The 19707-nt window shown below is 31.6% G+C and overlaps 1 protein-coding gene across 10 annotated transcripts in view; it reads right to left on the reverse strand.

Moving 5' to 3' along the window:
• Positions 1–19707, reverse strand: part of LOC143243814 (uncharacterized) — a 67141-nt gene that overhangs the window by 20090 nt on the left and 27344 nt on the right. For all 10 annotated transcript variants that reach the window (XM_076487560.1, XM_076487542.1, XM_076487524.1 and 7 more), the window contains 7 exons: positions 15084–19344; positions 9934–10085; positions 9183–9339; positions 8454–8651; positions 4178–4249; positions 2634–2702; positions 906–1069 (listed from right to left, as the gene is read on the reverse strand). In XM_076487560.1, coding sequence (XP_076343675.1) covers positions 906–1069; positions 2634–2702; positions 4178–4249; positions 8454–8651; positions 9183–9339; positions 9934–10085; positions 15084–19344 — 5073 coding nt within the window. The remainder of the gene's footprint in view (positions 1–905; positions 1070–2633; positions 2703–4177; positions 4250–8453; positions 8652–9182; positions 9340–9933; positions 10086–15083; positions 19345–19707) is intronic.

Genomic DNA, 19707 nt, shown 5'->3' on the forward strand with positions numbered 1-19707 from the left:
AGTATACACAGGAGTTCATTACACTGGTAATGGGACAATGTTGTACAGTACACACAAGCGTTCATCACACTGGTAATGGGACACCATCATACAATATACACAGGAGTTCATCACGCTAGTAATGAGACACCGTCATGCAGTATACACAGGAGTTCATCACAGTAGTAATAGAACACCGTCATACAGTATACAGAGAAGTTCATCACAGTAGTAATGGGACACCGTCATACAGTATACAGAGAAGTTCATCACACTGGTAATGGAACACCATCATACAATATACACAGGAGTTCATCACAGTAGTAATGGGACATCATCATACAATATACACAGGAGTTCATCACGCTGGTAATAAGACACCGTCATGCAGTATACACAGGAGTTCATCACACTGGTAATGGGACACCATCATACAGTATACACAGGAGTACATCACGCTAGTAATGAGATATTATGTAAGATGTAGATTGTTTTGTGGGTACAGTTATGTTATTATGTAAGATGTAGATTGTTTTACGTCATAAACAAACTAATAACTGATTAGTATAATATTAGTAAACTTTCAGATGTTACCTATGAGGTAACGGAAGAAATTTTATATTGCTAATATAAAACAACAGCTACATTATCATATTTTCATCTCATAAAATAGGTTAGTAGAATTTGTTTTTCTGGCATTACATTATTATATAGTTTCATCTCATAACCTATAAAATGTATTATTTCCTGTACAATATTTATATACTATAGTACAATATATATATTTAACCCTTCACTTGCAGCCATTATCAAATTGATGTTGCTACCTACAACAATCCTGCTGTTTAAGGGTTAAAGTGTTGGCTTAATTTGTCTATTTTCCAATGCAGTATTGCATAAGTTACTTATATCTATCACTTTCTTACCAAGCAGCAAGAATAAAAGAACGTGTAACACTTATAATGCTGAATTCATTGTGGTAGTCCTGCTGTATAGGGATTGATACTTTCATTCCAGTCAGTGGAAGCTCGTGGTGAACTCGATACAGATTATACTGAACTTGGGTCATGCACCATAGACTGTCATTGAACTAGAGAGTACAGGAGAAAAATTACCAACAGAGGACTCTGAATACTTATTATATTATCTTTTACAACTAAACAAGTATTTAGTAGTAGTGTGTTACACGTAAATTATGAATATATCATTGTACTTCATCATTCCCATAATCTTATTTCATAAAGTAAATCAAAACTGTTAAGAAAATTGTCTGCAGTTATTTTTTTCATATTAATCTAAACCTGACTATAAGTGTATAAAACAATATTTTTTATTCTTATAACAATGCCTGATTTTACTTTTTTTATACACAGGTTTAAAGATAAGGTACCAGATAAAAATTCTCTGGTTAATGGTACATTTACCCAAAACTGTTATTTTGTTTGACTTTTACCTGCTTTCTGGAGTAAATGCATTCATGCTGACCACCTACTGCATTACCATAACATATTTCAAGTTTGTCATGTCTCAGTTCTTCATGACTAGAAGTAACATATCTCACATGCCAGTCACAATTAATGTAAAATGTTTTTTTTTTAAATGTACTGATCTCCTCTGTAATACTAAAATATTGCTTATGTCATCTGAAAAATGTTTCCGTAATACACACTAATTTTGTAAACATGTTTATATAGTAGATTACTATATCTTAAGGTTGTCACACTAATTTTGTAAACATGTTTTTATAGTAGATTACTATATCTTAAGGTTGTCACACTAATTTTGTAAACATGTTTTTATAGTAGATTACTATATCTTAAGGTTGTCACACTAATTTTGTAAACATGTTTTTATAGTAGATTACTATATCTTAAGGTTGTCACACTAATTTTGTAAACATGTTTTTATAGTAGATTACTATATCTTAAGGTTGTCACACTAATTTTGTAAACATGTTTTTATAGTAGATTACTATATCTTAAGGTTGTCACACTAATTTTGTAAACATGTTTTTATAGTAGATTACTATATCTTAAGGTTGTTTTTTGTAATGGAAAAGAAGTTTAACTGTGATGAAACTTGATGAATTATTTTTGTGACTTAAGCTGTGCCTCACTGAGTTGTATTAATAATAACCCCAGAGTTTAGGTTAACACAGTTTAATAGTGATCTTAAAATTTCTTTACTCAACTAACATCTTAGACTTGTTTGAAAATAGAGGTCATCCTATACACTGCACCTCAAGGAAATACGTTTAATTTGCTAAAACAACCCAGGGTTTTCTTCTACGTCGGCAAATAGAATTGGATGAAGTTTGTTAATTTTTGGGATGAGTTTAGTTAACACTAGTTCAAAAAGATCATGATTCAGTGGTGATTCCATTACTGGTCTATAAAACGTTGCAACATTCTGTGTTGAGACTCAAACTCTGAGTGGATGAGTACAATTCTGAGCAGTTCTAATTTGATAATGTTTACAAATTTTGAAAAATACTTTAGCATTACATGTCAATATCCAAAGTTTTTAATAACAATTACAAAAAACTAGAACTTGTGATGAAAAAAAATGTCAGTCCAAAGAAAGCTAATTTTATAGCTCTTTACAAGGAAATTACAAAAATGAAACAATTCTAATAACACCATTTCTCCACTAACCAGTATAAACCATCGAGGCTGCATTATCTTTCTGGAAAGTTTCATGAGTTCTCCCTCTTTTATAAACACCTAAGTTAAAAACAACAAGAATTTAGTTCAGTTTATACAAGTAAAATATCTGTATTTTTAACTCTCCTTGAATTAAAGTCTAGAAACTAGAGATCAGTATGGGTAGAAACCCTAGAACCAAGTACTTGTTGCAAAAAAATAGCCAGAAACCAAGGTCTTTACACAAGTAATAAGTACAGAAAATTGCATTAAATTCATCTAAACAATAATATTTTAAGTACGTAATACACAGTTAAATGGCATGTAGAACAATAAGCTCCCAACTGTCACTGTGATGTAAAATGACATGTAAAACATTAAGTTTCTTACAGTCACTGTGATGTAAAGTGACATGTAAAACATTAAGCCCCTCAGTTTTAAAACAGCATTCATAGCTACTAATAAAAATACAATATTACTTGAGATACTACAAAGTACTAAAACTTGTATGAATTTTAAGTTTGTACCTAATTACTGAAACACTCCAGGTTTTCTACATGTACATAATCCTGCAAACACTCCCAAACTTTTCTACATGTACATAACCCCATAAACACTCCCAAACTTCTCTACATGTATACAATCTTATAAACATTCCACAAGTTTTCTACATGTACATAATCCCATAAACACTCCACAAGTTTTCTACATGTACAGTGCTATAAAATTCCCCAAGTTTTCTACACGTATATAATCCTATAAAAATTCCCCTAGTTTTCTACACGTATATAATCTTATAAAATTCCCCTAGTTTTCTACACGTATATAATCTTATAAAAATTCCCCAAGTTTTCTACACGTATATAATCTTATAAAAATTCCCCAAGTTTTCTACACGTATATAATCCTATAAAAATTCCCCCAGTTTTCTACACATATATAATCCTATAAAAATTCCCCCAGTTTTCTACACGTATATGCTATAAAAATTCCCCAAGTTTTCTACACATATATAATTATATAAAAATTCCACAAGTTTTCTAAATGTACATATGCCCTATAAACACTCCCAAACTTTTCTACATGCACATATACCCTATAAACACTTCCAAAATTTTCTACATGTACATAATCCTATAAACACTCCAAGTTTTCTACACATAAAATTCTATAAGAATTCCACAAGTTTTCTAAATGTACACAATCCTATAAATGCACCAAGTTTTCTAAATGTACACAATCCTATAAACATTCCCCAAGTTTTCTACATGTACATAATCCTATAAACACTCCACGTTTTCTACACAAAATTCTATAAGAATTCCACAAGTTTTCTAAATGTACACAATCCTATAAATGCACCAAGTTTTCTAAATGTACACAATCCTATAAATGCACCAATTTTTCTAAATGTACATAATCCTATAAATGCACCAAGTTTTCTAAATGTACACAATCCTATAAATGCACCAATTTTTCTAAATGTACACAATCCTTTAAACACTCTCCAAGTTTTCCACATGTACCTAATCTTTATATAAAATTCAAACTTTTACCCTGCCAGGCTGGATAACTTCATGATGACCATAAATACTGTTTTGAATAGACATCAACTTGGTTATATTGTCCTGTAACAATAAATGATCATTAGTGGTCAGCAGCACAAGAAATTCCATAATATTTTTGGAGAGTCAAATTGGAGTGCATAATTGAAACAGTAATGATAAAAACAATAACATCAGAATAATTTCAGACTGCAATCATCTTTTTGCACTTAACTCAAGTGTAAAAAGGAATGATTTATTAAATAATGCAAGAAAATAAATTTCAGTATAAAAGTCCAGATATACATAATAACACCAGTTAATATTAAAACTAGTATAAGTAGAAAGCAATACCACACAAAGATCAATTATATATCAAAAACACTATTGAACAATAAATAACAGTGGTCATTAAAACATTCAACAACAACACACTAGTACTTGAAACAGTGGTCATTAATACATTACTGAACAACAACACAATGGCCCTCGAAACATTATTGAACAACAACACTGGTCCTTGAAACATTATTGAAAAACAACAACAACACGTGTTATAAAAATTGTTTAGTAGATGAACATAATATGCAACAAAAAACCTTCAATAAATAAATTCACCAATCAATACAACTTCTGGTATGAAATCTTACACGTCAACAAACTCCTTTGGTAAGTAATCACATTAGCCAACAAAATCCTTTGCTAAATAAAACACATCATTCAAAAAATATGTATGAAAAAAAGGACATGATTAATGTACATTTTAGCCCAATGAAGGCTCCATTAAGAGCCAAAAACTTGCAAAAAAATCTATTTTAATACAGAAAAAAGTCCATGTATTATTCTACATACCTTGTTCATTCTTGCCCCAAACATGGTTTCTCTTTATTAGTTTCAGATTTAGTTTTAGGAACATCTATTTTTAGTAAAGAATTTTTCACAAGAAATCGGTACTAAAGATAAGTTTTAATGTGTTCAGAACTTTTAGCAATCGTTTACTTTAAAGGTTTGTGAATAAAAAAACAGTTTCAACAAAAGCAGTCATTTGTATTGACTGAGGTCCTACTAAATTATAATCTAAATTCATTTCTAATTTTAATTAGTACAATATACAAATTGTTCCTTTTAATAAATATCACTTCAATACTTGTTTGATGAATATATCATGTACATTACTTTTTTAGTAGCACTTTAATATTTACATAAATTAATACAAAATAAATATTACGCCTTTATTTAAACACATTTTTGGATAACTACATTTGCTTATCTTAACCTACATCAAAATTTCTTTTAAACTGTCCCCCCCCAAAAAAAAGCTTACTTAGAAGTCAGTATTAAAAGCGTGATTTCAATGCTTATGCATAATTTTTCTACTAACTTACCCCTTTTCAGGGTTACTGATGGGGGTAGAATTCTATAAAACTGGTATAACTCAAATGATAGGTTAGGCTTAATGTTTATTGTTTTAGTATTTGCATGATTTCTTGACTATTAACACAGGCTTTAGAACTTTTCAACATATAATTTGACTCACCCATCATGGAAGGTTTCAGAAAATAAAATTACAATTTCAAACAACTAAAATATATCAGCTCTTTGACTATGGGGCTAGATGCACAGTACCAAATATGTAACCACTAAATTGCTTACAATAGTTTTCATACTATAAAATATTAAAGTAGTCATACTATTAAACCTAAATTACAGTTTTTTTCCTTTTTAGAATAACTGAACTTGTTATAGGAAATTGCAAATGTTTATTCTAAGTAACTCAAACCTCATAACAATATATATCTATTCACATTTATTAATTTTTGTTTACTGGCCTCTGAACATCTTACTAACGATTCCACCACAAGTTGTAAACTGTAGGACACTCATGCATCTCATGTTACCATATCAGTTAGCATAAAACTAGCATTTACAAAGTACAAATGTCTTCTACGTCTTAGTACTAGCTCACCAATATTTTGTAAAATACAGTCATATTTTGGTTACCATACATTCCACATGTATACTGCAACACACAAAAGTATTAGGACAAAGCCAAAAATTAAATATCAGGCTACTTTAAATGAACAGTGAAAATTAAATCACAGGTGAAACATCAAAATTTTGTCTTCATATTTAGTAAAACAGAAACTTAGTGAAAGTGCCTGAATTTATCAAACAGATAACACTTTGTGTGTGTCCCCCTTTTGCAAAATATTTAATCAATGTGCCCTTTGGGATTTTACTCAAAATGTATCAAATACATTCCAATGAAGTTTCTTTGGAAGTAATGTTTGATTTCTCATTTTTTAATCTATCAACTCCCAGATTATTGAACTGGGTTAACATCAGGGCTCTTTGGAGGCCATTTCATCATTTGAATGACTCCAGCAACTTCTTTTCTTAGCCACGTAATTTCTGTGTAGGTTGCATGAGTGTTTGGGGTCATAATCTTATTGGTAGTAAAAGTCTTCACCAATAACATGCAAACCACCAGGTATGCCATGACAGATCAATATATGATGGTAATTGTGCTGGTTCATTATTTCATTTACTTTGCATACATATCCTGTTGCCTCAGCAGAAAAACACCAAACTATCACACAGCCACCCCAATGTTTCACGGTAGGTGGTATGCATTGAGAAAAATGTCTTTTACCTTTCTTATACTGGACGTACAACCTATACTTGAACCAGATACTTCAAACTTGGACTCATCTCTTCTTAACACCCTATTCTAAACATCAAAAGTCCAATATTTGTATATTTTGACAACTTTCAGTCTCTTGACAGTATTTAGATGTTATATATTTTTTTAACTGCTACACAATCAGATATTCTGTTGAGTCTTCTTGATACTGTAGATCTAGACACTTGTCTGTCATTTGGTACATGGTTGAGATCAGTGACAGTCTTCCTTTTGTCACGAAGGCTGCATAAACAAAGACAGTTAAGATCAGTATCATTAAGTTTAGGCATTCTGCCTCTTCCTTTCCTATTTTCAAGTTTACCTGTCTCAGTCTCACAACCTAGGTTGTGATCGACAGTGTTTGGGGAGCATTTCAAGTTTGCAGCAATTTGTTGAAAAATCCAACCTGATTCACATAAAGCTTTTATTTGAACTCTCTGCTCTACTGACAATTCTCTAAACTTTTTTTGGGCTGTGGCATGACAACAAAACTTAATATATAGTGTTAAACACTATTTTTATCAAAGTTTATTTGTGAAGTGCTATTAAAGTGACTTCTTCCAGCATATACTGGTACAATATGCTAGATTCTTTCTATATAGTTAAGACATTAATTACATAAGGCACCATGACAGTAATTTCAGACCCTAAATTTAATCAGTATGTTCATTCAAGCAGAACACTTATGACATACCCTTGATACAAGATGTGGGAATTATAAAGAATGATAAGTATTCTCATCGTGGCTCGTTAAATTAACAGGTACTAGTAAAGCATTACTGCCATGCTGAAATGTACATTTTGTAATGACATGGAAGAATCAGCCTCACAAAATGGAAAGAATAACAAAATATTTTATCGTCCTAACACTACAAGGTATATGTTATTACTATTTACAAGTTAAATTCTTAAACTCCAGTTATATTTATTAAAGCATAGAACAGTAAATAAAAGTAAGAGGAAATGATGATGATCTCTTTGACCTATGACATTATAAAGTTTATTTGTTCTTGTTTATTGTACATGCTAAGCCTTATTGTATTCACACATGGATGTAAGAAAAATAATTTTGTAGTTTTTATATACAGATATTGAAATAACAAAAAAATAATTATACATTACTAAACAGATAACACAAAATTCATCAGGCTTCTTAGTTAAGCTATGTTTGTGCCTAAAAAGTCTCATTTCTAATCAGCATAACCCTTTGATCACCATTCTTCAGCCTCTACAACAGTACTATGGCTTAACCCATTTTAAATACTTTAAAAACATTAACAGAATTACATAGTTCAAATGAGTGTTTTCAATTGGTTATAAATTATGAAAAAAAATTGATATTTAGTTGTTTTTTTAAAGATATTTCCTTTTGAAATAAGAAACTAAATGTATAACACTAAAATTTGAATTACAAATTTTTGTACATACATTAATAAAATAGTAACTTAATAAATTTTGATTCTTGATGAAACCGACCTGTATGGAAAGCGTTAACAAATACAGGTGCATATGAAATAATTTACTTATGCTGAGAAAGAAATTATAGGAATGTATACACTAAATACTTTGAAAGTGCCTCATGAAATTGGAGAAACATAACCTCACCCCTTGTTTCATGGTTTCATTTGCATGATCAGCAACTTCGCTCACAATCCCAAGAGCAGTAACTGTGTCTTCATAATCTGAAGAGTCTTCTGGTAGATGGTGCAAGTAGTCCTGCAGCAGAAGACGGTACTGTGGAATGCGTTGGACAGGTTTAAGCATGTAGTGACTCAAAGATAGTTTCTTGCAGCGAGGGCTTGCCTTATAATGAGAAAAACACAATTATCACATAATAGTTCAAAGAAAATTTATTGGTATAAGGTCTTATCTATTAAAAAAAAAATGGTCATAGTAGAAAAAGAAATCAAATAGTTTCAAGAAGATTTTGTCACAAAGAGAACTTAAAAGTTATTCATACTAGGAAACAAAAACTAAAACAATGAATGAAGAAAAGATTCTTTGAATGAGAATTTATCTATGTAAAATATTTGTTACCAGGAAAACACAAAAAATAGAAATAATGTGAAAAATAATTGCATTCTAATTATGTATGAGAAAGATACATAAAATCTACATACAACAGGACTTCTAATAATAAATTTTGTAACTGTTGAAATGAAACATTTTATGGGTTTCAATTCAGTTTGTCTGTGTGTACAAAGCAGTTTTAAATAATCCAATCTGCAAGGCCTAGGTAGACCATGAAATAACCAACTGGTGTGTTAGATAAAATAAAGGCATTATGAGCAATAAGTAGAATATTATTCTGTAAATCACATATACTTGTCTTACTTCAAACTCTTTTACCACTTCTGCAAACAACGGAAACTTCTTTCGACATTCATCCAGCAATGCCGCAGTCAAGTTAAAATCTCGGAAGTAGGATGAGTAGAGCTTCAAAAATGGCCCAAGAGTAACAAAAATATCTGATATTTTTTCAGTTTCAGGCCTGTCAATGAAAGTTGCAGTTGATGTCAAGAGTTCATATGTAAAATAGATAGACATGCCACTCAAAGAACAAAGCTGATGAACAAATAATGTAGGTTCATAGTTCTCATTTTAATTATTCTTTCCAACAACCAAGAAATTATGATGGAAATATCACATCAGTATCACATCTGTCAGTTCATTACACTCCATAAGAAATACCATGTACGACTAAGTTTGTTCGTTACGTTATCTTAAAAACTCCATATCTGGCTACATTTGTTCATTATATTATCTCAGAAACCTCCTATCTGGCTAAATCTGTCCATTATCTTAGAAACTCTGTGTCTGGCTAAAATCTGTTCATTATATTATCTTAGACATACATATAAGTGTTATAATAATATCTTAAAAATCTCTATGTCTAAATAAGTTTACCTCTACACTCACACATCAATGTAGTAGAAATGTCAACTGTTTAAAAAATATTCAAATTTTGTAATTTATTTAAATAGTGAATAGCTAAAGATGAAAATATATTGAAATTTTACTATAAAAGTTACTACTGTACAAGTTGTGTTTTATTAAATTCTCAGAAACTCAAAATGTTACCCACCAATGTTCTATTCTTTCCTGGAGTTCTCTGAGCAGTTTCTTGTTTAGATTTTCAAGCTGAGGAAAGTATTTCAGTAGTTGATTCAGCATGTCTTCTGGAATGATAAATGTACCCCGTTCTTTCTCTCCTTCTTCTACAGTTCTTCTGAAGTCCTTACAGACAAATAATAATTTAAACTATTAAATTTTGAAAACAAACCACACCTAATTACTGTCTTTTCCAAGAATAACAGACTTGAGATGGCCACTCCTTCCTGTAGGACAATAATGTTGTATAGACTAATAATCTATAAAAGAGTGCAATATTAAGTTGTTACACGTGTTAACTATATGATGTAAAAGGTACTTTTATTCATTGCATGAACATCACCTTGTAATCCAACTTGCTGGGTTAGAATGATGTTTTCAACTCAGATATATTTAAGTAAAAGTCTGTTTGTAATACATCTGAATTAAACATTACATTGACAGTTTGCCACCTTTCGTGTAGCTACACACAGTAAATTTGAAATTAAACATTACATTGACAGTTTGCCACCTTTCGTGCGTAGCTACACACAGTAAATTTGAAATTAAACATTACATTGACAGTTTGCCACCTTTCGTGTAGCTACACACAGTAAATTTGAAATTAAACATTACATTGACAGTTTGCCACCTTTCGTGTAGCTACACACAGTAAATTTGAAATTAAACATTACATTGACAGTTTGCCACCTTTCGTGTAGCTACACACAGTAAATTTGAAATTATAGTCAACACTCATTCTTCATTTGTCAGAAATTGTTTAAAAATGATCAACATATTTAACACAACTGTCAAATACTGTTAAAAACAATGCATATTTAACACAATTGTCAGATACTGTTAAAAAGTCAAATATGTTTAATACAGTTTTCAGCTACTGTTTAAAATAGTTTGACATGCTTAACACAGTTGTCAGACACTACTTCAATTGGCATGTTTAACACAATTGTCAACATTATATATGCAAAAACGGCTCGTTTGGGTTGAGAAAATATTTTACGTAGAAGAGCGAACAACGTTTCGACCTTCTTCGGTCATATAATTATATATCCAAACATCCAACACCATTCTCTGCATTCCGACACTCAGTTTCAGAACCCCATTCAAACATTCAAAGCTTCCTCAGTTACCTCTTTCTTTCTTTGTGAACCTGACGATGACCAAAGAAGGTCGAAACATCGTTCATTCTTCTATGTAAAATATTTTCTCAACCCAAACAAGTCGTTTTTGCATATATATTTCTCTACAAGTGGGTTTTCTCGACATTACTGATTAATTGTCAACATTGAAACTGTTCAACATTTTCACACAGTTTTAAGATGTTAATTATGATTATTCTGAAGATATTTATTGATTGGTAAATAAAAGTTATTTTCAAAACTGACCTGTTACTTTATTAGTTTTTTTTTTCCTTTATTACTAATACATTGGGTGTGCCATAAGAGAGAATTTCATTACATACTGACACTTGTTTGAGGATAAAGTTTTAACTTTTTGTCCATCTCAGGCACAATGAGTTGATCATAATTTGAGATGCAATGACATAGCTATTTGTTGTTCAGTTTAAGTTGTAGATTGTGAATTAAGAATGTTTCCTTTTTCTATAGCATTCATTCACCTTTTGCTAAGTCTACTGTTCTGAAGTGCTCACTGTTCTGTTTATGGTTAGTGTTTAATTAGATGGTTGTAAGTTTGGGTCATTAAAATGGCTGTTATGCTCTTTCATTCTGACAGCTAAGGTTAGAATTAATGACTCAGTATAGACACAAATATTTGTATACTCACAATAATTTTCGTAAGGAAGTATTTTTGTCTTTAAACACGAAAAAAACTGAGTATTTTGTTTGGTTTGAAGATCACTCTTTGACTGACTTAGAGATAAGTTGATTGTAGAATGATTTTTATTTTACTTTTTAGTTTGGTGCCATAGAAAGCTGTGAAAGGTAACACCAAGATGATAGGATATTTAGGTACACTGAGGTCAGGAATTTTGGCATTGTAAACCTTTATGATATATTCAAATACAACTTTGTTGATGAGTGCTAGAGGGAAGACATTTTTAATCAAATATTTTATAATATTGACAAGTTCATCATGAAAATAACCACAAGACCTGATAAGTTTATATGTTCTATGAACTAAAATACTTAAGTTAGTTTAGTAACAGTCAGGTATAAATGTGCTGAATTGACAGTACATGTCACAAAAACGTTTTCAACTTGTTCTGGTTAATGCCTTCTAGATCTAGAATAATGCAGCTTAGATTCTCTTTACTTTTCAACAATGAACTCGATATTCCTGTAGTTTCATGATTTATATAATCATGAAACTTTTGACATTTGCTTTCTGAATACAACAAACGTGTCATCAACATATCTCTTATAAAGGTTTAAATTTGGATGGACATGACTGCAGTCAATTGGTTTCATGATGAAGCAAGAAAAAAATTAGCTAGTAAGTAAGTAAGTACAAGCCCATGGCTAGATTGTCAGTTTAATCACATCTCATTAGTAAAACAAAACGAGATTCTTTGGTCATACTTTAACACAATTTTGTAAATTGGTTTTTAGTTAACTTTAATTCTATCAGGAAATATTAAATCATCATACACTAACATTCCACTTGATGAAGTAATCAAATTACACAGTGATTTAGTATACAGATAAATCAAATTTCATGGATTTGATAAAATTAGAAGAATCAGAGGAATCTTTAACAGTAAAGTTATTCTTAGTAAATAGATGTAACAACCTACTTAAAAGCAGCTGGTTTATAACTGTGTGTTCCTATGTTGGATACAATGGGTCTGATTGGTACATCTGCTTTATGTGGTTTAGATAGACTGTACATAATACCACTATGTAATCCAACAGGTCTAATCTGGTTGTATACTAAATCATAAATTGTATTCTAAGTTTTAATAGAAGTCTTTCAAGTTTATTTTCTCTCTGTTGAGTAGGATCTTTAATTATGCAAAACTTTAAATTTACTGGATTTATTTAAGATTACATAGACTTTGTCAACATTTCCTTTGTCCATATTTGATAGTACTACATTATTTAAATGTTTAAGATTCATCAAGACAGCAAGTTCATTGTTGGACAGGTTACTATTAGGTTTTTAAATTGATAGGCATGAATCTAGATAATTCTATTTCTGATATTTCTGTGACAATGTCATCAATGGCGTACTCATTTTCAGTCCAACTGGACAACTCTTTAAAACTAGTTAGTAATTTTTCAAAATCAGTATATTCGATTTTCTAAGGAGTGATAGATTGTGAAATTTAAACCACATGTCAAAACTCATTTCTTAGAGTTGCTTAAACCATTATCAGAAAGGTTATGCATGACTTCAGATGGGTTCTCATTAAATGTGACTCTATGGTACCATAATAAAATGTTTTACTAGTTTTGTGTCTCAGTAGCTTGTTTTATATATATGTAATCCCAGTTACTAATTTGTTGGTTTAATATTAGGAGGTTGGAAACAAATGACTCAGGTAATTTTTTATTCAACTTGTTCGGTACCAGTAATTCTTTGTTTAAACATTTTTTCTGGGCATCACAGTAGTGTTTACTAAACCTAACTCCACTTTCAACAATATTGTTACAAATGAAAAAATAGAAGATTGTTGAAAGTAGAGTAACTTGTATAATCATGTGATTTATAGTGAAACCTTGTAACCTAGCCCTTAAGTGATATAATGACAGATGCTGTTACTTTTGTTTTTATGTTCACTCGAGAATTATATTTCAAATATCTACCTGCCATTACTATCATAGCAAACTGTTATGGTGCCCACATATTGAAATTATACAGAAATATTGTAAAAGAATGTATAAAATTCTAAATAATTTATTACATATTGAGTTTCTAAGAGATGAAAAACTTTTGAATTATGTCATAAATTCTTGCATTTCAAAGATCCCAACATCAACGTACGTATTAAGCAATACTATGATGACCAGGGAAAACTGAACAGAGCATCAAACTAAAAAGTACAATCAACTCATCCTCAAGTCAGCCTAAGAGTGATCTTCAGACCAAATAAAATTCCTGGTAGTATACAAATACTTGTGGCTATATGTGGTCAACAACCCAACTTTATCTACAAGAATCAAGAAGCGTGCATACAAGTCCTTCAATAATTCTTAAATTTATTACTACCTGAGCAAAAAACTATAATGAAAAACTGAAGACTGAACATTTCAGAATAACAGACTCAGAAAAAGATGAATGGACCATAAGAAAAAAAGGAAGAACCACAAATTCATAACCTACAACCTAAGCTGAACAATCAACAAGTTACATCACTGCATTTTAAACTGTGATCAGCTCGTCATGCTCATGATGGCATAAAGTGAAAACTTCAACCAACAAACATGAGTTGAGTTTGAAATTGATGGACAAAACAAAAGTTAAAACTGTCATTAATGTTTTCATACATATTACTATTTTATAAACAATGTATTCAGTGTGGTGTTTCATTCATTTAAAAATATATAATGATGGTATGCAGTCACAGTTTTCTGTTTTACCAATCCTATGTAAGAATATGGTTTGTTACGTCTGAAATAATTCAACAGTTAACAAATTGTTCTTATGTTTTTTCATTTACCATTAGGAAGACTTGTACTAAAACTTGTTACAAAGTTTTAACATGTTACATCTGTAAAAAATATTTTTTATCAATATGGAATCATTTTCTGCAGTATTTATATAGTTGTCTTCACAGCTTTAGCACACTGATGTAAAATAATATTTCAACTTCATTTTATTTAACAAAGATACCTTCCATGCATTACAAAAGTGCAAATAACTATTTTGAAATTCACAGTTTTCTACTGTTGTTGTAAATTTTTTTTACATGTGGGATTACACAGCATAGTGAAAGCTTGATATGATAACTGTAAATGTTATCCAAAGTATTGCTGCTTAAATACAGTTTTTATCACCACCTGACATGTTTGATATATCAGTTCTTTTTCATTTCACAAAATGCTGATAAAAAGAATAACATTAAAAGCTTTGCCTGCCAGACTCTCTTCCACAAGTATCACTAGCCTGTTCTTTCAAAATAAACATTACACCTACTCACAACCAAATTTTTATAAAACTAACCTCATTCAGTAGTCTGAGAGCATCAACAAACATCATCTCGGATGTCATGATTTCCTGAGCTATGTAAAAAACTCTTTTCTTCTTTTTCTGTGCAGCAACATCTTCAGTTCTAACAGCAGGTGAAAGTTCATCACTCTCTTCTGAAGAATCATCTTGCCAACTGATTTCTGAGACAGAAGATTTGTCACTTTGTAGTGGCCCCTCTCTCCTTTTCTCTATTTCTGGTTCGGAGCTCACAACTTCAAATGAAAACCTGATTTTTGTGTGACTTGGGAGTTCCTTTTGTTTTTCACCATATCCTTTCTTTTTCAATTCATTTTTAAGATCTCGAATAATTTCATCTGTATCTTCTGAATTATTTTGCTCAGTCTGTTTCTTCAGTACGAAATATTCACCTTCAGGCACTGTCTGTACTGACTTCTCTGTACGAATGGGTGAAAGACAATACTCACCATCATTCTTGGCTTCTCCTTGTAGACCTGACAAATCTTGTGATACATCACAAAAAAACTGTGAAGTACGATGCTCTTCCTTTTCATTTCCTTCTTTCAACTTCAGTTGCATAGGAGAGGAGTCGAAGCTAGAAGACAGTTTATTGTTAGTATCCAAATCTTCTTCAGAATTCTTTTGTAAGCTACTTCTAACTTCATGTTCTGAAACATCACACTTATCATACCATTTTGTCTTCCTATTTTCTTCTGATTTTAGGCTAGATGATTTTGAATTCCTTCTCTGAACTGGTTCTGTATCAACTGCAGGTACTTCCTGACTATAAAACACACTATTTGCTATCTCAACCTTACTGCCTTCTACATCAGCCACCACTTCTTTAGAATGGTGTTCATGCTTATTAGCAGTTCCATTTTCAATGTTCATTTCTCTTGTTGTGTAACAAATTCTGACATTTTCATCAACTTGAGAAGCCTGAAGCTTTCTCCCAGCTTTTAAAAAAGTATGATTTATATGGTTATTATTTCCTAACTCTTCCGACTGCTGTTCTTCCAAAGCATGTTCAGTATGAGGCAGTTCTTCAACTTCCCCAGACATAGTCAACTCTTTATGTTTTTCAATACTTTGATTAAGTAATTCTGTACTTTCAATTTGAAATTTTAATTCTTTCACTTCTGATGATGCACTGTAGCCAGTACAATTTAGGTGAGTGGACTGTTCATCTTCAACTGATGATAGAAAGCCTCTTGATTTAAAATTTGGGGTAAGAGGATACTCATGATGCTTATTATTAGTTCCTATTGAAGAGTTACACTTCATCCCCTGTAACTCATTCTGACTTTGAGGAGAAACAACTTTAACTAATGGGGATTGTGGTGGAGATAACATTTCTTGATCTGCTCTCTTCTTCTTGATGTCATATTCATTTAAAGATTTACTATGACAATTCTTTTTCTCATCTGTTTTCCAGATTGAGCTTACAATTTCTAATGTTCTTGACCGTTGCCGTTTGGTTCTTGGAAAAGACCTAGTTTGCATTTCTGTTTTAGAAGCCTTAGGAGAAACAGATCTAGTCTTCTTAAAATGAGCTTTTTCTAATACCATGGAGGGAATAGTTCTAAATCTATGGGAATTCTGAATTCGTTCATAATAGTTAATCTTCTTTCTCAGAGAACAATAGTCTGGAGGAAGAGGTCTTTCAGGTTTAGAACACACAGAAAGTTGAGTATTAGTGCTAATTTTGTCTTCAGAACAAATGTTTGAGCAATGTGATAAGATATACTCTACTTTCTTGTTCTCTTTCTCCAGTGTGCCAGTTTCTTCTTCTGTTTTTTCACTAAGTATATTTTCTTGGATTACATCTTTTGTATCTATAACAGAAAAAATTTCTTCATCTTCATCTGAAGCTACTTCACTGATGGGAAGGTTTGGGCTTTTAACTTTAAATCTTACATTATCTAATAAAGATTTGTGTTCATTGAGTAAAGAAATATCACGAACCTGCTGCGGTACATTTTGAATAGGTGCACCTTCTCTTTCTTTAACCTTTGGTGGAGGTGGACGTTGAGGTGGTGTCTTACTTTCTGATGATGAACGAGGAAGTGCAGAAGGCTTTGAAACTGTGGACGGAATAATTTGGAACTTTTGTAAGTAAGGATTTTTTAAAACAGGTAAAACCACTGTATGAGGTCTCTTTTTTTCTCTTCCACTTGCAGTTTTATATGTTCTCCATTTAACACCTTCCTCAAAGTTATTCCAAACTCTACTTGAAGAATTTTCATCAACAAAAGTGATAGAGTTTTGGTTCATTAAAATGGTTTCTCGATAAGGCAGCCTTGGAGATAAATTCATTGTACAAACTGCTGAAATAGTTTCTTTAGGTTTTTGTATTAACTGATTTGGTCCCAATGTCTTAGAGTAAGGACTAGTTGACCTCCATTTATTTACTGGGCTTCTTGGTCTCCTTGTTTTATTGACAGAACTATTTATAGGGCTACTTGGTCTTGCTACTACTTTGTGCACTGGTTTAGTTTTGTTACTTACTGTCTGACTTGGGCTCAGAGATCTTGCTGGTTTTGGTAGCTGAGTCACAGCTTTGGCTTCAGGGTAAGGTGAACCTTCAAGAGAAGGGTAATGACCTGTAACAAGTTTTTTTGGACGTGGTGGAACAGCTGGTTTTGAAGGTTTAGGAAAATAATGCATTGCATCAATTTTCACATCTTCAATTTGTCTTTCACCTGGTGGATTTTCAATAGATACAAGTTCTTTCATATGTAAAGGTTTTCCTTCTTCCTCAGCTGGTCTTGTTTCTTCATGAAATTTTGCAGTGATGAGAGTTTCTTGAGCATACTTGTTCAATTTTACTTTACTAGCTTCATTTTCAAAATCAAAGCTGTTTTCTTCAGTATCAACCAATTCAGATAACATGAGAGATTCCTCATGAGTATCTGTTTTTTGTTGTTGAAGAAAGTGATTTTGAACTGCACTGTAGTGTGAACTGTTTACATCTGAACCTAAGAAATCCTTTTCTTCAGAAGAAAGTTGTGCAGCCTGCTCCTCCTTTCTTATTTTAGGCACATGGGTTAACCTAGCTAGAGGCACAGGTCTTGCTGATAACTCAGATCTCTCACTAAAGGATTCTGGACAAATATCTATTTCACCTCTTAAAGAAGATTCTATTTCAAGATTTTCTCGAACTATCTCTTTTAGAGATTTTACTTGACTTTTGTTTGACTTTGTTTTCACTGTATCTTGGTCATTTGTTGACATGTTTTCTGTTTCTGGAAAAGAACTTTCTACTTGTAAACATTTGGAAGATGCACATGATTTAACTAATTTATTTTTATGTCTACTGCTGTTTGAAGGCTTCGGTAAAATACTTGAAGACTGTGAGATAGTTGTTTGAATTTCACATTTTCTATCTTGTTCTGAAGTTATGTTTTTTGAAACTGGAGAAGAATCTTGTTGGGCAGACTGAGAAGAATCAGGACCTTCATAAAGTTCACTCTCTAACACATCTGCTTCACTGTTTTTTGGCTTCTTTATTGTAATGAACTGATATAAATCAACATCTAGATAATCACTTGATATCTCACTTCCACTGTCATCAATAAACTGAATGACTCCTTTACTCACAGGAATGTCTTCCCCAAAACTCCTTGGTCGAGGTTTTTGAGTTTGATTCCCTCGTAGTCTTGCTTCACCTTCCTGTGCTTCTATTGATGCTCTCACTTTTGCTAAAGATTCAAATGAAGGCTTAGGAGGTTTTGTGGGTGGGAGTTTACTCTTAGTATGACCAGTCATCAGTTTGAAAGCTTGTTCTTGTGAGACAAAAGAATACCCTGTAAAACAAGCTTCATCTCCCAACTCTGGTTCTTCCATTCTTTTAGGAAGTCGAACAGAAAGACTACGGTAGAATCTACTGGGAGATGCTTCCTGAGATAAATTAACTGAGTTACTAAAAGGATCTCTTAAACTTTCTGCTCTTTTCACATTATCTTTATTTGCACTTTCTTTTACTTTACTAACTGTTTCCCTATAATGTTCATTTTGTTCTTCTACTGATTCAACAGCTTTAGGCTTTCCTTGATGTCTTCTTGAATCTACTTGTTGAGTGATAGTTTCTATGCATTCAGTATCACCAGTAATTATTCCTTGAGTTGTGCTATGACAGCTGACCAGCAAAGAAGATGCTTCTATAGGCTCACATACTAGTTTTTCCTTATAGCCTTGATCATCCAAGTCATGTAGTGCAAAAGAAGCAACATGTAGAGAAAGTGCTGAGGCAGCATCTCTATCTGATGTTGCAGACCTAAGTAACAGAAAACAAGTTGAAGATGTTGTAATATCAGTGACACAGCATCTTATATAACATAAAATGTTTTAATTTTTACACACTGTAATGTAGACAACCCAGCAGCAATACCAGAAATATAGAAGTTTCACGACAAAGATACTTTCAGTATCACAATTTTTTTTCATAGTTAGCTGTACATTTAACTAGGTTAAGGTATATACTGTACTGTATGATGGCAGTATTGTTCTGCTATTGCTGAAAAGAATAATCATTTAAGGTCTAAACTTTAATATATATATATATATATATATGTTTCAGTACTATAGCATTTTAAAATCTCTGTCTTAAAAGGAAATTTGAAGTTTTCTCCTATTTCAA

The sequence above is a fragment of the Tachypleus tridentatus genome, chromosome 1 (genome assembly GCF_004210375.1).
Source record: "Tachypleus tridentatus isolate NWPU-2018 chromosome 1, ASM421037v1, whole genome shotgun sequence".
NCBI classification, from domain to species: domain Eukaryota; kingdom Metazoa; phylum Arthropoda; class Merostomata; order Xiphosura; family Limulidae; genus Tachypleus; species Tachypleus tridentatus.